General features: G+C 40.0%; 1 protein-coding gene across 2 annotated transcripts in view; it reads left to right on the plus strand.

Annotated features, from left to right (window-relative positions):
• Window positions 1-23,212, plus strand: part of EPB41L4A (erythrocyte membrane protein band 4.1 like 4A) — a 103,271-nt gene that overhangs the window by 21,571 nt on the left and 58,488 nt on the right. For both annotated transcript variants that reach the window (XR_014013110.1, XM_081213701.1), the window contains exons 2-4: window positions 17,294-17,398; window positions 22,092-22,143; window positions 23,021-23,099. Coding sequence is in view for 1 of the 2 variants with exons in the window: in XM_081213701.1 (XP_081069827.1) it covers window positions 17,294-17,398; window positions 22,092-22,143; window positions 23,021-23,099 (236 nt within the window). In the remaining variant the exon portion in view is untranslated. The remainder of the gene's footprint in view (window positions 1-17,293; window positions 17,399-22,091; window positions 22,144-23,020; window positions 23,100-23,212) is intronic.

Consider the following 23,212-nt stretch of genomic DNA (forward strand, 5'->3'; position numbering starts at 1 on the left):
AGCCATCACTTCCTGCAGTGAGCGAAGAAATGATGTTTTTACAGCTTTGGGGTTGATTCTGGAAAGAGAAACCTGAAAAGCCATGCATATAATGTGCTATGAGTCAAAATGATTGCAAAATTCTGCTTGTTGAAGCCATAATTCATTTGTCATGTCCACAGATGGTTAGCCCAGAACATTGTTCCATACTTTAACTATCTCATTCCCACAGGAGGCAGTGATGGCCAGCAACTTGGATGGATGGCTTTAAAAATTAAGACCAATAATGGTCTTAATACATTTATAATAATAATAATAATAATTTATTATTTATACCCCGCCCATCTGGCTGGGCCTCCCCAGCCACTCTGGGCGGCTTCCATAAAAACCAAAACTACAATAAAATATCACACGTTAAAAACTTCCCTGAACAGGGCTGCCTTAAGATGTCTCCTGAATGTCAGGTAGTTGTTTATCGCTTTGACATCTGCTGGAAGGGTTTTGCATGGAATATAACAACTGGTTACTTCTTCACTAGTATGCTACCAACCAGAGGATTAGCTAAGAAAAACTCTGTGCTCTGGTTGGCAAATTGAAAAACAAACAAATCAGAATTTCTCTGAGTTCTTTGCCCACAAATCCAGAAGTATCAACAACAGCATTTTTTGTTTCCAGGAAGATTTGACACTTGTAAATTGTGTGCCAAAGAAAGGAAAGGGCATACGGTACTCTTTTCTTCAATGCATAATGATGCAGCAATCTCAGATCAGAATTCCAAGCCTGAGGTCATTTCTTTATTATAGGAAAACTTAAGATAGTGTGGGCAATTGTGACCAGATGGTTTCTACATATGCTTCCAAGTATATGAATGATTAGACAGTAGCCAATGTTCCCCCTCCCTCTAATATGATGGACACTGCCTGTTTAAATGCATATATTGTTTGGCTGTTGAACTCCCGAGTAGACCTAGGTCTCAAGTTGACCAAACCCTGGCTTGATCTTGCACAGTGTAGCAAGAAAAGCTGGTAGTAACTGGTAGGACCTGACAGTGTTGACACAAAGATGCAATTGCAGAGAATATTCTATGGCAGAAAATAGCAACTAAATGCTCCATGTAACCATTTTACCACTCCTGTTCATGCAGTTACTGTATTTAATATGGTGGCTGTGCTTAGGTAGCATACGCTATTGTTGCAAGGTCTGTGAGATTTGTTAGTAGCAATTCACAACTCATGATTACTGCATTGTTATAGTTGTGCGACTTTTATAATTATGTTATATGTTAGTTAATGGCCAGATGACCCTCAGAGTTCCTTCCAGCTCTACAGTTCTATGATTTGATTAGTCTAATGTGGTTTTTAAGTTTAAAAAGAGATTGAAGAGCAGTCTTTGAAAAATCTGTTAACCATGCGGGCAGTGTTGTTTTTGGGTTCTTGTTTTCATCTTGCCTTTACGTTTAGTTTTCTTAAACAATGCTTCTTATCTACATCACACAGTTTATTATCATCAAGAAAAAAATTATAAAAATATTTTCATCAGTTTCGTGAGATTTGGGTGGCTATAGAATTCTTTAGCCATATGGTAATTAAAGTAAAAGCTTAGTTTTAAAGTTGTAGAAGTTTCATTTAATGCCATACTGGCATAATAATAATAATAATAATAATAATAATAATAATAATAATAATTGGCATCTGTCTGTTTCGAGAGACAATGGAGCACACCTCTGGGGGTGAAGTCAGACATTGTCCCCCACCAGAAGTGCTACTCCTCCCCTAGCACCCCATATACCCATTTCATTCAGTGGTTTAATTTGAAGGATTCTCTGTGCAGCAGTTGAGCCACTGCTGTATTTTCTCCTCACGTTTTGCTTCCATAGTTTCATAATTGGGTTGACATTTCTTATTGCTCAGTAGTATGAACAGAACTCATACACTCGTAATTATTCCTTTCATAAGGTTTTCATTTCTTCCCCGTGATGAGGGAATGTATTATAAATGCAGAAACTCTCATAAACTTGCAAATTGCAGACCAGCATGTTTAAGTGCTGTATAATGAATTTTCTCAAGAAATGTGCTCAGTTTGCTTTTTCTCTCTCTTGTTCTCACCCCTATTTCCTCACAAATTACATACAAACTTATTTGCTGTGTAATTTCTCTTCACTAAACTTGATAGTAATAGGGCAAGGGATTGATGCTTGTTTACAGTAAAAATAGGAATTCTTAAAAAGTTTACTTGAAGCTCTCTATAGAGTTAAAATATATTTTGAGTATTTAGTGAGGAGGGGGGAGTTTATGCATGATGTGATTGAGTGGGTCACCTGTACTTGTTACCTTCCATCATTCAACAGTTGCTAACAGTCTTCTGAACAATGGTTGTGTCTTCCAATTTGCAATGGAGTAACAACGGCTAACTGTTTTGGGCAGTCTGTGATTAAATTTAAGACTAATGTAATCAGTTCAGTCGTAGCTATGCTGGCTCATTATGTTTTGCATGATGTGGAATTATCATGCCTGTGAGGAAGTTGCTGTCTCCTTTAATAAAACTGCTGCACATCAAGCATATTGGATACAAAAGTTTTGATAAGCAAATGGTATGGCACTTCGTTGACTGGGTTGAAGCACTATAACCTTGTTCCCTTAGATTAGGGATACAAAAGAATGTGGTGTGAAAAAAACCCCACTTGTCTGCTGTAATAACATGCCACTGTGAACGATTTGAAAAGATGTTTGAATGAAAAGTAAACAAACTTCCTGCTTCATTTTCTTGCACACCAGGGTAGATGGGAAGGCAAGACATGCATACATTTCCCTTTGTGTACATACAAAAGGGTTCTAATCCCCCCTCCATTAACACTCAGGAAGCACATTTAAAAACATACTACCAAACTGCATCTGAAAACATATACGGTACATGGATTTATGATTATTGGAAACCGTTAACAACAACAGTGCTTGTTTTTTGTTCCCTTGCTGTTTACATGTAGACATGGACAGACTTTCTGTTCCTGTGTTGCTTTCTTTCATCTTCACGTTTTCCGTCACGCAAGACTTTGCAGTTTAAGTTTGGCATAGTTGGACCTGTTTGTCAGGAAGGGAAATAAGACTTTTCATCAAGACTTTACTACTTTAACACTGCTGCTTTCATCTAATAAAAGGCATCTGTGTCATGAGCCCTGTGGGAACATCTTTATGGGATTGGTTGGACAAGGAGGAGGAGTGGGAGGGGCTTGTGGAGCTAGAGGACTCTGATCCAGGGGAGGGTCCCAGTGGGTTCAGATTTTAAGGTTTAGATGTAACGGAAGGGCTGAGGATTGTCAGAAGAACAGCCCTCCTTAGTGTACCCCAAGAGTTGCCTTGCAGCTGACTGATGGTGCCAGCCAGTGCTTGGCATGTTACCAGGTAGGTGGTCTCTCTTAAAAGCCAGCCCCCTATCACTCGGGAGGGGAAGAAACTAGCACTGAATTCATAGCAAGTATGTTTAGGGACGCGGGTGGCGCTGTGGGTTAAGCCACAGAGCCTAGGACTTGCTGATCAGAAGGTTGGCGGTTCGAATCCCCATGACGGGGTGAGCTCCCGTTCCTTGGTCCCTGCTCCTGCCAACCTAGTAGTTCGAAAGCACATCAAAGTGCAAGTAGATAAATAGGTACCACTCCGGCGGGAAGGTAAACGGCGTTTCCATGCACTGCTCTGGTTCACCAGAAGCAGCTTAGTCATGCTGCCCACATGACCCGGAAGCTGTACGCCAGCTCCCTCGGCCAATAAAGCGAGATGAGCATCGTCAACCCCAGAGTCGGTCATGACTGGACCTAATGGTCAGGGGTCCCTTTACCTTTACCTTATGTTTAGGGAGTAAAGCTGTAGGGAAACCAAATCCAATCCACAACAGAAAATAACCAAGTGGCCCCAGTTAGTAAGTGCATCTGTATGTGCTTGAAGTTCTTATCTAGTAAATAACCAAAGTTGTGCTGTGTGCTCTTAGGGAATAAACATGCTTTCTGTGCATCACCTTGATATTGGGAGATGGATCTATTACCCTCCCAAGTTATTGAAAAACTAAAGAGCTTGCTCTTTATATCCCTAGCTGATAGTAAATCCCACTGTTTAACTGAGCTTACTTCCCAGTAAAAAATATAAATGCAATTCAAGGTTTTAATCCTAAGCATATTCATTGGGAACAAGTCCTGTTCAATTTAATGGGGTTTAAATCTGGGTAAATATGATGGGAAACCCGCTATACAGCTCACAAGTGCTTAAGATGAAGAGTGCCAACATCTGCACCAGCTGTAATGCACATTAAGCTTGTGTTTATAGCAGCAATATTAAACTGTTAGCACAAGTGCATACAAACAGGGCTGCAGAGAGAGAGAAAGAACCTGGGATCCAGGGCAAAACGTAGTCTTGGGGCCTTCCCCCCCCCCCCAAGCTACATGTAGAAAATATACCATAAGTGCATGGAATAACACAACACATTCATTATAGTTTAATAGGCGGCATTTCATGATGATAAAATCATTAATAAACATGAATATCAGTCCACTAGAGTCACAAAGGTTCTTTATTGGAATGTACAAGGAATTGCTTACAACACCTGCAAATTGCAATCCATTGTAGTTTCTATAACCATTGACAATTGCTAAAATTAAATTACTAGAATTAAAAATGAGTAATTCAACCATGAAGTCTTTTATTATAATAACTAATCATTTAATATTTGAACTTGTAACCTACTTGAATGACTTGTTCCTTGTTTTTGGCAAACTTATAAATTTAACTGTCAAAAAAGGCTTGGCTAGCTAGCAAGTTTATATTGTGCTGAAAGTATAATAAGGTGGTATCACCTTTCTTTCCCTGTGGTAGATATTAAGTAATCCTTTATGAGTTTCAGTTTACTAAAGGTATGCTCACCTGATGCAACCGATATGGGGATACAGCTGAGCATTCTTCAGGTAAGGTGTATTTGTGGAAATAGATTTCCCAGACCTTAATGCATAAATTTGGAGTGAAATGAAATCTAGTGGACTTCTAACTCAAAAGGTAGGCAGGCCTCAACCCCACCCCCCAATGATGAGACTCCAACAAACTGTCATAATCCAGACTAGTGCAATGTGCTACGAAAATAACACAAGAACTAGAAATAAGTGTAGAGCCATCACTCAAGCACGTGATCACATCCACAGACATCAACCCTCAAAGAGATAGCATGCCTGTATGTAACATGTTACAATACAAAGGAATCACACATTTCTACAATGAATATTTTATTCTAGCCTGTTTAGAAAGGCTCTAACAACTTACCCATTTTAAAGATGGAGTACACTCGTGTGCCTAAGACTTGTTGCAAGGGCAGTAAGGACTCTGACAGATACCTGTGCTGAAGCAAATACAGAGCAGCAGCTTAGTTAAGAAAACTGAATCAAGAAGCACAAGCCATGCATCAGCTTCCATACTTGCATTTGATAAAGGAATTGCACCAATTTTAAAGGTAAAGGTACCCCTGACAGTTAGGTCCAGTTGAGGACGACTCTGGGGGTGTGCGCTCACCTCACTCTATAGGCCAAGGGAGCTGGCGTTTGTCCACAGTCAGCTTCCAGGTCATGTGGCCAGCATGACTAAGCAGCTTCTGGCAAACCAGAGCAGCGCACGGAAACGCCGTTTACCTTCCCGCCGGAGCGGTATCTATTTATCTACTTGCACTTTGACGTGCTTTCGAACTGCTAGGTGGGCAGGAGCTGGGACCGAACAATGGGAGCTCACCCCGTTGCGGGGATTCGAGCTGCCGATCTTCTGATTGGCAAGCCCTAGGCTTTGTGGGTTAGACCACAGCACCACCTGCATCCACCACTTTTAGGACCTAGTAAATATGCCTAGACTTTTCATTGAACAACCTGAACTTTATCATGATCAAAATTGGCTTCCTCCTTACAGAAGCAATAGCACTAACCTGCAACTATAATTGAGCCAGAACATGTAAACAAATAACCATAGTCCCCCTCCCCCCGGTAATCTCTTTCTTCATATGGTAGAACCATATTGTCAGAACTGTATTGGTTATTGATATTGACTATGAGTATAGATTTAAGAGAGATTCAATATTAAGATTTATTTTTATGTGTGATTAGTGTGTGATTTAATATTTAAAACGTTGAAATTGTAATCTAGGGCAGAGTGAATCGATGCGGCAGGGCTGTGATCTAGCTATGAAGGCTCAGAGAATATTTACAGGTGCAGTATTCAACACAAAGCCAGTAAGTTGTGGGGAGCCATGTGGAAGTCTGGGGGAGTTTGTGTCTCCTGCTGCAGCCCTGTTTTATTTTATAGTTTTCAGGGAAAGGTGCCATGACTTAATAATACAGCACATGTGAAAGTTGCCAGGTTCAATCAAGGAGGGTAATGCTAGAAGTCAGCAGTCAGCCTATGTAGACAGTTCAGAGCTAGATAGACCAATGGTATAAAGCCACATCCTAGGTTCCTAATAGTAAAGGATAAAATCTGATGTGGCATTGATTTTAGTTTGCTTTTACAATGCCGGCACTTGGTAATTGCAGTGTATGGGAGAGGAAAGACAGAGGGAAGAAGGAATGGACTCTTCTGTGCTGCTATTTCCTCATTTTTGTAGCTGTGCATTGCCATGAAAATAATCGGTCTTGACATAACTACAGGATGGTTTGGCTTAATAGAATTACTGCAGGCTAGGTTGCTGGTAAGGTCACAACTGAATGAAATGATGTTATTGATTCTGAAAGCACATAGAATATAGATCATATTTGAATTAATTTGTAAGCATTAAATGGGGGAAAATATCTAGAGATCATTTTCAAGAACATATTTTGTTGTTTTATATGTATCTACTGGCTAGTAGCATATTCAGCTGTGATAGAAGTTGCACAGCTTCCTTTTGGAAAATACGCCGCAAATATTTCTCGGTTTACGTACATTTGGCCTTTCTTGGAAAACTGTTGTGCTTGCCTAGCCCACACCCCCAGTGTTTGTGATAGCCTGTTTTACGATGTTTGTGGTTTTCCATAAACCTTCTTTCAGCAGTATGTACACCAGTGAAAAGCAGCCCTATGGAGTTTATGCTTTGGATGTACACACTTAGGGAAATTTGCAGGCTTTGTTGTTGTAAGCGTGTATCTGAAGCAGTCTTCAGGAGGACAGAGAGAAATGTGGTTAATTAACATAATTATCATGTTGTATCATGCAGTCTTCAGTCTCAATGGATAAATTCTTATTTATGTTTTTGTCTCATCAGTTCATATACTTATAAGACGTATAAAACATGGAATGCCCTGGTTTAAAAGCTGTATTTTATGACAAGCTATTGACTTTCGGTTGCAAAATAAAGACACAGTTTATTTATATATATTTGTGTTCTGTAAGTAGGTGCCCTCTCTTCATCATGCAGAAGTCATTATTACCTTTAAATCTGCCCTTGTGGAGAAAGACTCCTTGATATACTTGATTTAGTAATGTAGAGAAGAAAAGAGAACCATTAAGACCAAATATTGTGGTAGTCTTTCCTTTTAACAAGAAGAGGCAAAATCAAGGACTCTTAACAGATAATTAAAGGAAAGGAGGCTGAAGTTATATGAAATTTCCTACTTTAAATCTGTTTAGAACGTTGATTGAAACATTCTGTAGCTGCATATAGGTTTCCCCTTCAAGTAATCTGTAGTCATATCATTTTGTCAGAGGGGTTTCAATCCAGGTTTTCCTTGATTTATAAGCTTCACAGTGAATTGAATTCTCCCTCTGTTTTGGGGTGTTTCATGGGCCCCCTCAGATTTGGTGGTTAAAATATTATCGCTTTGAGGAAAGCTAGTCTCACCCGAGCTGTACAGATGAATCCATATTAAATTAATGTTTGGGATAAGGGACTCCTGCTGAAAGAACTAAATTGTCTGTGAATTTTCAATTAAAGTGATACTTCTTTCAGTAAATGGTCCCAGTAACTATTATTATATTCTTTTCTTTTCTTTTTCTTTTTTTTTTTTTATTGGGAGGGAGAGACAAAGGTGCTCAACAGCACTCCATAATTTGAAAAATATGTCCTTAACTTAGCAACGGACCAATTGAAGAAAGAGAACCTCTCTGTAAAAGCCAAGACAGACCTCATGAAAGATTACTTTTATAATACCTCTACAATTGCGGAGATAAACCTGTTAACAACAGATCTAACACAGTGCGTAAGGGACAGCAACAATCTACCATCTAAGAAGGAAACCATCCCTATGGCAACCACGAAAGACTACCCTTATATTACCTCTGCAGCTGCAGAGATAAACCTGAAAACAACAGATTTAACACAGTGCGTAAGGGATAGCAACAACCTACCATCTAAGAAGGAAACCATCCCTATGACAACCACAACGCGCTCTTGGACCAGCATGAGATACCTGGATGAGGATGAACTTGGTATCAGTCAAATAGAACACCTCAAGGTAGATTCGCCAAAAAAAGGAGTACTGATCACTAACGTTAGCACGCTGCACCCTTCAACTGATTCCATTGAGTACCTGGGCGATAATACATCTATGGACATTGCCAAAATGAATGAAATCCAACCAACAGATAAAAAGATAGGCCCAAAAAATCTTTCAAAGGCAAATTGACTAAGATCAATTTTTGGCAAGACAACGTGCAACCTTGCCTTGCTAACTTGGAATATTGCAGGTTGGCAAAAGAGGGTCTCTGACCAATCTTTTGCTAAATATATCCAGAGACATGACATTGCGTTTCTTCAGGAGACCTGGAGCACAAGTGAAGTGGAGTTAAATGGTTTTTCTGCGTTCTCCCTCCCAGGTCTTTTAAGTACTAGAGGGGGGCGAGTTAAAGGTGGGTTAGTTACTTTAATCTCAACAAGGCTAAGGGCCACATTTAAAAAACTAGACCCACTAGATCATCTGGCCACAGCTGTGCAAGTACAGTGGAGAACCCACAGCTGGCTGCTGATTAATGTATACCTACCCCCACAAAGAGAGAAAAGATTGATAAGAAATACTTGGGTTCAGTTAGAACAGTATCTTGACAAACTACTAAATCAATTTCCTGATGCCTCTGTAGTGGTGGCAGGCGACCTAAATGCCAGAACTGGACAATCTGATGAGGCTTTGTTTGCCCATTTCCACGAAACAGTCCCCATTATAGAGGAAACCCATCCAATACCAGCTAGAATCTCAAAGGATAAAGGCTGCAATTATGCCGGCTTATGCCTACTACACTTGGTCAATAAGTTGGACCTGGTTATATTAAATGGCCGTACAGAGGGGGAGAAGGTCGGAGAATTCACATTTATATCTAACAATGGCGCCTCCACAATTGATTACATAATCGTGTCGTATGATCTTCAAAACAAAGTTCTGGAATGTAAAGTGGAGGAGCGCTTAGACAGTGATCATCTGCCATTAAGTGCACTCGTAGATGCGGGAAAGGATTTATCCTGCGCTGAAAAAATCGAGCATTCGAGCCCTACAGCTTTGGAGCTCAGATATTCGCGCATTAGATGGACAGATGAACTGCATAAGGAAATTTCAAGTAGGCTATGCTCAAAGGAATTCCTCATTAAGAGAGAAAACCTTATAACTTCCTCAAGCCATGAATTAAAGATAAATTTATTTCAGGAGTTAATTCTACTCCTTCAAGATCCCCTGAAGGAAAAAAGGAACAGGCCAAGTAGGCAATCCTCAGTATATAAAAACTCCAAACCCTGGTTTGATCAAGAATGTCAGGATATGAAGCTAAATTTATTGAAAAAATACAAGAATTATAGATCTGCCAATTTACCCCAACTCCCCACGGGCTGGTTTGAAGATAAACGGAATTATAAAATTTTGATCAAAAACAAAAAACTCCTGGCACAGAAAAGAGAATGGAAATGCCTAATAGATGCATCCAGAGAGAGAGATTCGGCCACCTTCTGGAGACTGGTAGCAAATGGAGTGCGACCTACTTCCTCAGAAGTGGAGTATACTATACCTGCAGGGACTTGGGAGGCATTTTTCCAATCTTCATATTCAGCTCTGCCTTTGACTCAGCCACTAATACAGTGTGCGGCAGGTGATGAGTGGCCTCCGGTGTCGGTCGCGGAGATTAGGAGGCTTATTCAGGCACTCAAACACAGAAAAGCCCCGGGAGCAGATAACATCTCTCCTGAACTTCTCAAAGCCAATATTGACTGGTGGGCCCCAGTCCTTGCCACCCTTTTCACCAGCATAGATCAAACAGCAATAATACCAGAGGACTGGGGATTGGCAATCATCGTTCCCATATTCAAGAAAGGCTGTAAACTTGATCCAGCCAATTACAGACCAATCAGTCTCTTAAGCATCATCAGCAAACTTTATGCAACTCACTTACGTGAAAAGTTTGCGGACTGGCTGGAACAGGAGCACATTCTAAAGGAAGCCCAGGCTGGTTTCAGGGCACATAGATCAACTCTAGACCAAGGATTGGTATTGCAACATCTAGTGGAGAAATACACCTCAAAGAAAGGAGGCTCTCTCTATGTAGCCTTTATAGATTTTAAATCAGCCTTCGACTCGATACCCCGGCACAGACTTTGGGAAAAACTAAATGTCACAAACATCGATAGACGTCTTTTGCTTCTTATCCGTAGACTACATGAAAACACTCGGATCCGTGTTAGATGCGACCGTTATGGGAACCTATCAAAGGAAATCCAAAGTTCCCATGGTGTCAAGCAAGGCTGTGTTCTTGCTCCTATTCTTTTTAACTTCTATATAAACTCCTTAGTCGGAAAGATGGAGGAAGCAAGCACTCATTCCCCAAATCTAAATAATACACCAATCCCGATCCTTTTGTACGCGGATGATGTGGCACTTATTTCCTTCTCTTGTGTGGGTCTAAGAAAGCTTTTACGAGCTCTTACAGAGTATTGCGAAGCTGAACACCTAATAGTAAATTACACTAAATCAAAAATTATGGTGTTCTCCAAGAGAAAACTCCGACATAAATGGAAAATTAATAACCAACCTATTGAGCAAGTAACATCTTTTAGATATCTTGGAATAATTTTTGATGAGAAGGGATCCTGGTGCCATCAGATTAAGAATTCCATTGTAAATGCGCAAAGATCTTCCAGAGCTATTATAAGATTCTTTTACAGAAAAGGAGGTCAATATGTCCCTGCTGCCTCCCAGGTCTTTGTTGCAAAAATACTTCCACAATTGATGTATGGCACCCAGATATTTAATTGTCAAAAACTCAAGTCCCTGGAATCTGTACAAACTAAATTTTATCGTTCCCTACTAGGGTTACCTACCTGTGTCTCTAACACTGCCATTAGGCTGGAGGTTGGCCAACTCCCTATTAATGCCAGGATATGGATCTTGAAGATTCACTTCTGGCTAAAACTCATATTTTTCCCAGTGGGAGTGGCTCCATTGACTCTACTAGACCCATTCCAGTCTAAATGGAGATTGTCGCTTTATGAAAAATTGAGGGGCCTGGGGCTTTCCTCACAAGAACTCATAGCCTCAGGCTTTGAAAAGGCTAAAATGATGGTGAGCCAGCGAATAGGAGATGTAGAGCTTCAGGACCATATGAGCAAGATAGATAAATATCCAGCTATCCAAGATTATGGAAAAGGGTTTAATCTAACCCCATATTTGCTGGACCTACAAATCGCAAAATATAGGCGGGCGTTTACCCTTACCAGATTTGATGTATTGCCATCTGCCTTACTAAAGGGCAGATACGAGGGCACACCCTATGCTGAACGAGTTTGCCCATGTGGTCTGAAGGAGGTGGAAACGGCTTCACATGTGCTGTTACACTGCGACCTTTACGGGGATATCAGGTTACTGTTTATCTCCCCTATCATTCAGAAATTTCCAGGTCGATCTGAATCTCAGCGGCTGAAAATCCTACTAGGAGATAAAAACCCAGAAGTAACACTGAAAGTGGCCAAGTTTTCTGCGGCCGCGATCAAGCGGAGGGCATTAGCTGTAAAAAAGTAAAAGATCTGACCCCTGGATAAGCCCCCCCCCTTTTTAAGCCCATACATATACTGTAGTGCATATATGAGTATGTATATGTGTGTGTGTGTATATGTGTATTGTTTTTATGTATAATTTTACAACTTTTAATTGACACCATCACTCCCTTGTAAACTATTGCTGCCTTTTATGTTTTTCTTTTCTTCTGGTCTATGACCGTAATAAACTATTCACTATTCACTATTATTATATTTGATTGTTTAATTTCTATACCACTTAATTTATTAAAAATACCTTAAGTATGTACAAAATACTGAAGCAACAACAGACAAAAATTAAACAAAATATTACAAAAATACACAGTTAACGTATAAAAATGTTACATTAATGAAACTCATTTTCCTTCTGACACGCTCTCCATCTCAGCCTCCAAATTCTCACCCAAGGCCCAAACAAACTCCCAACTCACCCACAAAAGTCTCACAATGGTTCCTGGAACAACAAACATCACTCCCCATCACTCACTTTATTTTTATGGGCAGGCCCAAGATGGATGGTGCTGCCTTAGGCTGGCCTCAGCTGTGTCCCATTCAGTTGCACTTTCCACACCAGGTATAGCAGGTCGTTGAGTTTCCTGATGGGTCTAGAGGATGGAGAAAGGGCTCCTCTTCACTCGCAGCCAGTGGCATAGCGTGGGTTGTCAGCACCCGGGGCAAGGCAAGTAATTTGCGCCCCCTAACCCGTGGATTTGCGCACCCTAATCCTAACCCCCAGATGTTGCGCCCGGTGCGGCCGGCCCCCCTGCACCCCCCACGCTACGCCACTGCTCGCAGCTCTTTCCTCATCCTCTGTCCTCTCCTCTTCCAGCTGCTATTAGAGATCCCCTGGCAAAGAAAGCAGTTGCCAAATGGGAAAATTCCTACTTCCTCCTGGCTAGAAATGTGAAGCTCCTGGAAAACCCCCCGGGGAAAAAAAAGTATTATTCCTCCTATTTTTTGCACCCCCAACTCCGGGCCTCCACATCTCTAATCCCAGCACATTTCAACACCAGATTATTGGTTGAGGCTTTGGCGTCAGGACAAAACATGTGAATCCCTTGGTAGTGACTGCTTTGTAAGTTTTGCTTTCACTAACTCTGCTTCCAATGTAGTTATTCTGTGTGAAAACATTCCCAAATTATTTTTGCCCTGTGCACAAACCAAGGTTCTTAGTCAGTGGCATTTGCAACTTATTCCAAGAAAAATACTTTAGGCATACAAAGTATTCATGGACAGTCTACTGAAAACAAGCCTATAACCGTAATTAAAAGTAGACCTAGATGGTTTCCCAGGTTTGTTTGTTTGTCTTCTTTTCCTACAATCAATGGGTGTTTGGGCCTCTTGGCATTAATTAGCTGTTGTGCCTATTTATCAAATATATATCTACTGAAACAATGTTAGTATTTCACTGCTAAGGGCATTTTTTGATGTTTTAGATCTCCTTCTATATCGTGTTGAATAAAACAATATATTCAAATAACTGATAAGGTTTACAGAATACAACAAACCCTAATCCATTTAAAGAAAGGGTAGATTTGCCTGGAGCGTTTTATTAATTAACCCCAAGAGTCTGTTGGTCTAAGTGTTGGAGGCTAATGCATTTTTCATTAGCTCTGTGAATAAAGAAATCTTGAACGTGATCACAAGAGGTTAAGCATTCAAAAGTCTTAAGTGAGCTGAGGTCCTGGTTGATTAATTAAAAGCATCTCAGTCCTCGAGATGCATGTGAGAGCAATTGTCATTTCAAAGTAAAAATATGTAGGGAAGCTACCTGATGTTTAAGTAGCTTCCCTACATATACCTAGACCCACAGAACTATGCAACTCGTTTCATGTGCTCCAGCTGGGTTTGGACTTCTGTTTTTCGTACAGACCATCCCCATCCTCTGTGTCTTATGGACACTTTTGAAAATGAGAGACATTCAAAATGAGTTGACACGGTGCCTTGCTACAATACAAAAGCAGGGGACGGGGGACGGGACACAAATTCCACTGAGTGTGATTGGAATGTAACTGTGCAAACTCCACATCCCAAGGAGTGACGTGGACACGATTTTCATTCTGTGCACCTGCATGGTTGCTCATCCATGCTTAGCCCTGGTTGGGTTTTGCATTAGGTGCCAAGTGGGCCATTGTGTTGGTTTGTTTAAGACGGATCATTTCTCCATCATTTACTAATTGCTGGTGAATTTTTCTGGAGTAGATGATTTGCCTCTAGGGATGAAACTATGCTCTCACAAGCTAAAAGGAAAGGTTATTGAAAGCAAATAAGAAGTCTCTTGATATTTGCGTTGTGTATATTTCATTACTCCTCCTGGAAGAAGGAGAAATACTTAATAAGAGTCAGAACTGATTTATTCCCCCCCCTCACAAAATAATTCCAGGGAGTTGGGCTAGATGATATTTGGGATACCTTCCAACTCTACATTTCTATGACTCTATATCTTTGTTGGCCGGCATATGAAAAATACAACTGTGAGGAGGCTGTTAAATGGCAATGAGGTGCCAAAATTACAGCCGGTGATAATTAGAGCTTTGAGTGTATGTTAAATAGGGACACCATTTACAATAGATTGCCGATAATTTAATTAGGCGTGGCTAAGATAACTGCTCCCTGCCAAACTTTAGGTGTTAATACAATCTTTAAAAAAACTCTACAGGACATATTGACATCAGTCAAAACATCTGGCTAGATTTATTTTCACAGCCGTGTTGGCTGCGGCTGATGGAAGTTGCAGTCAGAAACAGCTGGATGCTACCAGGTTGGTCTAGCAAAATTAAATTAAGTACTGGATTGTGGAGTAAGAGATTAGATATGAAAATGTGAATTAAATGATTATGCTTAGTGTGTAAAGCAGATTCTAATCATGGATGTATTCGCACTGCGGTTTTCTTTGTTAACATCTATGCATATTGGGAGACGAGTTGCCAGCAGGAGAAATATATATACATATATATGTCTATTGGTTTATTCTCTGTTTGAACATGTATCCAGCTAATTAAGCTCTAGCTCCTTGTCTTGGTAAATATTTGCAATATTAACCATTATTAAATTAAAACGCTTTGCTTGAACATGCAGTCTGCAAGTTGTGGTCTAGCCTTGTTATCATTCCCTTAGATCAGTTATTTTTATGGGCTTAACTATATCTGCCATAAAGTTTAATCATACTAAGAGTTGTGGGTATGCTGTTGAACTGAATTTTTGAACCTGCTCAAAGGCTCAAATCCGGAACGTGCAACAAGGCATGAAGTGAAGAAAAGCGCCTTAATCATGTGTACTGAGGTTTGCTTTTCTGTTGGGAATGGGGACTAAGGGGTTAAGCGATATGCTTTAGGGTGCCATTTGCAAAATATCTCTCCTGCTGATGCAAACACACTCCTCCCTTTGCCAGCACAGGAGTCCTGGCAATCCCCAGTCATACCTGGAAGGTTCATAATGCAATTACTCTGCAATTTGTGGCTGGTCCTGCCTTAGATTAACTGTGTGTAGGGGCATGCAGTACTGCTGAAAGTTGCATGGGTATCAGCCGAGTAGGGAACTTTGGTCGATTCTGTTCATGTATTTTTTGTTGAAGACTGACTTTAGAACAAGGATAGGCAGCCTGTGGCCCTCCAGATGTTGATGGATTGCAGCTCCAGGTATCTGGAAGGTCACAGGTTCCCCATCCCTGATCTGGAGGATCAATAGCCGAGGAAGTACAGTTAGTAAAAATGGATCTCAGTGACATTTTGGTCTCTTCTTAAAGCAGGTCTGTGTTCCCAGGCCTTTGCTGGTGCTTGATTCCAACAGGTTACCCTGCTTTTTAACTCTTCCCTGACTTTACCAACTGTGTTTTTTGTGGTTTTAGTGTTGTGAAATTTGCGCTTGTCAACTTTTGATATCCTTGCACCTGTTAAAGACATTGAGCCTCTGCTACATTTACAGATCTGGGGTTTGTCATATTTATATTTTGTGTGCAGCATGAATACTCAGAACCACTTAACCTTGATTTGTCGGGCTTGTTTTAGAGCTTAATAAAAGCTGGTCTCACCTTTTAAAACAGATTTGTGCGTTGCAGTATTTTAATGGTTCAATTTCATTTTCTGTCAAAAGGAAAACTAGATCTTCTCTGAAGGTTCTAGCTGTCATTTTATAAAACCGGTAGAAACCTGCCTTTCTGGTTTATAGTCTTGTTACCATACAGCATGGCCCTATGACTCATTTTGAACAATTCTTTGTTCACTCTTGAAAGCATTACTGATGGTATTTCAAATAAACTTGTTCCCTTTAAGAATGCAAGCCTCTAGCAAGTTTGATCTTTAGTATGAAAAAGATTGTGTAAGTTTAGAAATAGCTTCTTTCTTTCTTTCTTTCTTTCTTTCTTTCTTTCTTTCTTTCTTTCTTTCTTTCCCTCTTGCGTTTAGTCTGTAACATTTATTTATTTGTCATGGAAAGTAATTTCTTAGCTCATTATTAAAATTATTACTCTGTCTGGTGGTAGGAATGCTTGAGAAATTAGGTTTCTGTGAATTCCAGTATGAACAGTCCATCAGGACTAAGGTGCAGATTATTACATAATTATCCTTTGGATTTTGCACTTCTCCACATTTGTGTGATAAAAGTTCCCGTAACTAGAAACATTCCAGTTGGCAGTTGACGCTTGGACATCGCACAGCTGGTTGGTTAGAGAGCGTGGTGCTGGTAACTCCAAGGTTGCAGGTTCGATCCCCGTATGCGACAGCTGCATATTCTGGCATCGCATGGGGTTGGACTAAATGATCCTCAGGGTCCCTTCCAACTCTACAATTCTATGATTCATAAATAAAGATTAGCCTCAGCAATATCAAACACTGATGCATGCCTGTAGTCTGCTCATGAAATAGTTGTGTGTTACATTGCACTGATAAAGCAGGTGATGTGTGACCTGCCTTAGTATTTCTTTAACCCTACAGGGAAACTTGGAGTTGAGCCTCAAACCATTCCCCTTCTTTTTTTCTGCTTGGACAAAATGAAATGGCAAAGCTTTGAAGACATGCATATGCAAACCTAGAGTGCAGGACTACCGCAGGTCACAGAATAGCACTTTGATAACATAAATACATGACGCTCAAAATATCAATGCTGAGTAACACACAAGCGTATTTGCTCATTTCTGCAAAATAGCTAAAGGGAGTATATAAGGGTCATTGAGATTTTAGTTATGAAGACAGTAAGGCTGTTTCTAACTAATAAAACAACCTCCTTTCATAGACAAAGCTAACTGAATGCATGAATGGCACTGTGCAGCTAACAAAAGACTGAACCACTTGTATGAAAAGACTCTGTACATTCTTTCCCACAGAAGTCAACGAAAGGCTCAGTTGTCCTAGGCTACGTATTCCGGCATTTAAACCTCGTGGAGATAGATTACTTTGGATTGCGTTACTGTGACAGAAGTCACCAGACGGTGAGTAAAAGCACAACAGTGGCTTTCCAGCGTTAAAGCTAACCCTTCTTGTTTACCACTTCCCAGTCATATTTTAAACTGGCATATACTCTTGTCAGCAAGTTAATTTTTAAACCAGCCTAAATTGAGTTGTCATGGTTATACACAAATAAATACTTTTGGAGTTCTTAAAAGAAATGGTCTTTTCCGTTCAAATGAGTAGACCTTCTTATGGATAGGAACAAGCGTCAGGTCTACCTGCATGATTACAACATTTAGTGTTTGTTTTTTTAAAAAATGAGCAAGCAAGTGGTTGAGCAGATTTCCCTTTAAAAGTTAACTTACAGCTGTCATCTACATGTTATTGGTGACTATGCCAAACTCTAGACATGTCCCCCTAGCTTACCAGCTCTCCCTTGTATGATTTTGGTGCCACACCTCTAGTAAGTCTCTTGTAGAAGGGTATTAGGTGGGAGGTGGACTCTGTTGAATGGATACCTGTCATTTCTAGGTTAAGCTTTTTGTGGAATCTGAATGACAGGTACATGTGCTGAACTGAGATGAAGGTTCATGCGTGTGGATAGGTATGACTCAACCAGACTCAAGATTAAATGTTCCATCATATATTGGAGTGATGTAAATGAGCGATGGAAAATCAAGAACTTGCCCGTGATTACACATACTGTGTGTGCAAGTTTCAGTCTATTGTCTCATTTCCTTCTTTGCTTGATATTAATGATTGGAGTAAAGATATCAGGTGGAATTCAATATTGCTTTCTTTAAAATCTTCTACTTGTGCAAAAATTCCAGCTTGCTAAATGAATACGAATATTATTTATTTGTGTAGCTGAAGCACTTACAAAACAAAATACATAAAACAGATTAAAATACATTGCATAATTAAAATAATTGTTAAAACCAGCATTCTGTCAGATAAGAGTTTGCCCCATGAAGAATTTCACTTATCATTCCCACAAACCTTTCTCCTTAAAATTGCCACACCAAAGGCATAAAAGGCTACTTTTCCAGAGCTGCCGGGGAACCTGTCTCCTAATAAAAATTTAATGAAATGCCCAATCAAACTCTCAACTGGGAGATACAAATCTTTGAACAAGGCTGTTCTTAAGTCCCTTTAGATTGGGCAATCTGGTAAGTAGTGGGGGTGAATCTTCAGGTACATGGGCAAATGCATAAGGAATTGGGCAATAGTGTCCTTCAACTGTGGCTTGCTAAATAGAACACTCCTCCTCTCCTCCCTTCTCTGTTCTGGGGGTTCTCTTGACACCCCCAGAGACACTGGGGTAGGAGATGGGGAGAAGCTCCATTGAGCAACTGAAAGTCCTTGTGCAAGACTTCCACTAAACATACAAGTACTTTATCATACATTCAGATGAATTACATATTTTAATGAACAAAACAAAGACAAACCTTGATTATGTACGCTTGACTGAAATATTGTTTTTTAAAAAATCAGATGTCCAGCAGTGTAAAGTATTACATTAAGAATACGTAAGCCAAAGTTTAATCAAGCAGAGATTCCTGACATTCACTAATGATTTTTAATATAACTTTTTAATGGAGTTTTGTATGCCTGCTGTTTCTTTTTTTTAAAACACCCTCTATATTAAATAAGAAGAATTACACATTTTATTTGTGTTTTAATAGCTATTCCTCATTAATATTTCCCAGCCAGACAAGCAAATCTCAGAGTCTTGCTTTTGAGATCCTTCCCTATGAGACATGTAGCAGTAAAGACTAGCTGTCCTTAACAAAACAAAAGGAGCCACAGAATTACACATTAAGGACTTGGCTGGTATGCAGCCTTTGTTAGCTTAAATGTGACGTCCACCCTATGGAAATGATTGTGGGTGCCTACAAGCAGTGCTTGATGAATGTAATTGAATGATTTTAATGAAACACACAGGCTGGGGTTGGCAATATGATATTACACATGTATAAGCGAGTTGAAGCCTGAATAATTGTATGTGTTTGAACTAGTTTAAACACAGCGCTGTGCAATAGCAGAACAAAGTTGTACTTGTGTGTCATGAAAACCGTAGAGCAGTGTGATGAATCTGTAACAGATAAGCAAGCAGAAGGGACCTGTTGAACAAGCATCTTCTCTGTGGAAGTGGAAAAGGGGGGGGGGGGAATCATGTCTGAGAGGCTGAGTGTCTGTAACAGAAGCATTTGATGATTGACACCATCCATGAAAATGGATAATTTTCAACCTAGCTAATGGCTTCTGACAAACAAGTTCAGAGTGCTTGACCCTAATTTGACTCGGTACACAGCAACAGAATGTTAACAGTGCCATGCCCACTTAAAACTTAAGTACAGTCATACATCACTGGAATTTCAGCTTATGTGGCTTTTTATTTTTGGAACAGTTTAAAGCACTTCTCTTGACCGCATCTTAAAAACTGGCTTCACCAATTTTGTAGAGTGCTAATCATTAGATGTTAAGATCCAGCACTCCTTACCCATGTACTTGTTTTACTATTTTAAATTAAATCCCAAAGTCTTTATGAAATTGAGGTGGACTTGGGTTTAGAAAGCTATCATACATAGCTGATGCCTTCTGTGAAATTCCAACTAAAGAGCTTGACATCTCTGGTAGGAGGCTTAAAGGAAAATATTGGGTATTTTTTGCAGATTTGTTGTTGCATGGGGGGTGGGAATAGAGGAACTATTTCACAGAGACAAGGGAGCCTCCCTCTGGAGAGATGCCATTTCCTGTGACCAAGAAAAATTACGGTACATGCCCCGCGACGGGGTGAGCTCCCGTTGTTCGGTCCCAGCTCCTGCCCACCTAGCAGTTTGAAAACACGTCAAGTGCAAGTAGATAAATAGATACCGCTCCGGCAGGAAGGTAAACGATGTTTCCATGCGCTGCTCTGGTTTCGCCAGAAGCGGCCTAGTCATGCTGGTCACATGTCTGCGGCAAACGCCAGCTCCCTCGGCCTATAGAGCGGGATGAGCGTGCAGCCCCAGAGTCATCTGTGACAGGACCTAACGGTCAGGGGCGTACCTTTACCTTTAGGGTACATGTAGTAGCAGTGAGTTAGTGGCTTTTCTTGTCTATGGCTCCTTTCTTATGAATGAGATGTTTGACAGATGAATCAGGTAGCTCTGTAGCTTTCTGCCTGTACTTTTGACTCCCCCCCCCCCCCGGGAATCTCCCACATAAAATTTCTGCTGAAGTTAAGTGACATCCTATTTCCATTCCAAAACCATTTGTGTGGAGTGTGCCCCTTCCTTCCTTCCCTTCTCCCTCTGTTACCGAGGGCAAATGCCCACTTTAACAAATCTGTGCCATAAGTACCAAGCCTGCAGCAACTCATAAATATTACACAGTGTCATGACTTTTTGCAGCTGACGTGCTGGCAAATAGTGTATTTTGGTAAGCCTAGGCGTTGTAATTGTAGGACATGTTCTTTCATGTTTCTCGTTGTGATAGAGCCCTATAGTGATTTGGCAATTAGATTATTAACGTTAAAAAGGCCTGAAACAAAATGCATATCCATGTACACATAAACGGTATGCTTGGATCCTGCACCTTGATGCTTATTGCTGTAAGTTGCTGAAGCACCTGCTATGACTTTCCAGGTTGTTCAAAATCTGTTTTTAACAGCCTCTACCTGGAGATTATATCTCTTCTACTGAATTCAGTTTTTCAGTTTAAAGCGAAGGATGAATTCTGATTTGCCCTTTCTTACATTATAATGCTCTGTTAATGTCTTGTTCATTTAATACAATGTCCAAGATAGATTTGCCACATAATTATATAAAAAAATAAGATAACAGCAGTGCTTTTTTGTTATCCTTATGAAGATAATCATGACTGCCATTGAGGTGTATAGAGAAGCTTTTGGCTTTCACACACACACAAAAAGATGCTGAAGGAATAATAATGTAAAAGCAGATATAATGTTAGTTTGTAATTTTAACTTTTCTTCTTTGGAAAACTTTGCAGATGTTAGATGCTTACAAAGCACATTCTTTTTTGTTTCTGTGTATATATAGGACAGAAGAGAAAAGTAGGCTCAGTTTGCACGTCATGGTTAAAGCATATTTAGTGGTATACAAAGAACAAAGAAATGGCTTCTGATTTGCTCCCTGATAGCAGGACCTGCAATTCTGGATTTTGTATCATATCGGAAACAGGCTTCATGGTTTGTTTCAGGGTGCAAGCAAGATACTTTTCACATAACCATATAGAAAGCTGGTGTATACTGTCTTCAATTATTCTAGGATAACATTAGCTTATTCTTTTCAGGGCAAGGTAACACCTTTGTTTTAAAGTCTCTTTATATAACCATATGTATTTATAATGGTTTGCTATAACTGTTCTTCTTCGCATGCCTCCTTGATGAGAGGTCTGGAGGGTGGCAACACAAGAGCAGGGGCTTTTCTGCAGTGGCTTCTCACTTGTGGAATACTTCCCCCAGGGAGGCTCACCTGGCTCCTCATTTACATATCTTTAGGTGCCAGGCAAAAACATTCGTCTTCTCCCATGCCTTTGGCGAATGGAACAATCTGTGGCCTTTTAAACTCTTTCTCTGCGTGCGGGAGGGGAATTTTGTTTTTGTTTGTTGCAATGTTATTTATTTTTGTGTTTTTATTTTGTAAATTGCTCTGTGATTTTTCAGATGAAGGGCAGTATAAAAAAATGAAATAACACAACAACTGGTTTCTATTACTTTTTTCACAGTACTGGTTGGATCCTGCAAAGACTCTTACAGAACATAAGGAACTCATAAACAGTATGTATATGCAATTGGTTAATCATAAACTGTTTCGTGATGGAGAGGCATAGAAAATACTGCATCTGCAAAGCTAACAGTGTTGACTGCAGATGTCTGATAGTCCCTTGACGTTGATCCATGTTGCTATATGTGGCTATCTCAAAAGTATATAGTGTACAGTAGTTTGACTGCTAAATCCCTGCTTCTTCTCTTTCCAGTCTCACATATATTTATTTGTTCAAACTATTCCTTACAATGCCAGAAATCTTCATTTATCAATTACATTGTTTCTGTATAAACAAGACTTGCATTTGATTTGAATTCTTAAACTTGCCTATTGAAGCGGATATCTAGAAGCCTGATCAGTAACTTTGGAACTGCAACAAGCAGGTTTGCAGAAAAACCTGTCAGGTAGATTATCACAATATGGCTTGAAAAGGCATTGCAGGATAACTGTGATCAACTTTGCAGGGATCCGGCCCCCTCAAATATTTTATTGTGGGGGCTGAAGCTGGTTAATGTTATTTGTATGGTGACTTTGCACAGAAATACCAGTGTGGTCAGGAAGTAGAAGATAAAAGATAAGATAAGGCTACAGAGAAGCTCATCAATTGCTGATTGCATCTGGCATAGCTTCTCATAATTTTTTGCCACTCCCTCCAAATCTTTGGAGTGATTCCTTTTCATTCCTCCCATTTTTGTGTGGCCTGCATGGAATAGGAAAATGTGATGGCTGCTTAGGCATTGTCACATATCCAAGGTTAAAATCAAGTGCATACTTTCTCCAATAAAGTCTGCTGAAATTAATGGAATTGACTTCTAAGTAACTATGTTTAGGATTGCAGGGTGTGCTTTAAAACACACACACACAATTAAATGTTCTTATTTTTTATAGCTGGTCCACCCTACACACTGTACTTTGGTGTGAAATTCTATGCAGAAGATCCATGCAAATTAAAAGAAGAAATTACAAGGTATTGTATGAATAACCTTTAACTATTAGCAGTAAGAGTGAGCAGGTGCTTTTAAAGTATCTAGTAAAATAACTGTATAAGCTCATCAAGTAATTGTTCATTTTTAAAAGAGA

Source organism: Podarcis bocagei, assembly GCF_964188305.1.
Source record: "Podarcis bocagei genome assembly, chromosome: 11".
In the NCBI taxonomy this organism is placed as follows: Eukaryota; Metazoa; Chordata; class Lepidosauria; order Squamata; family Lacertidae; genus Podarcis; species Podarcis bocagei.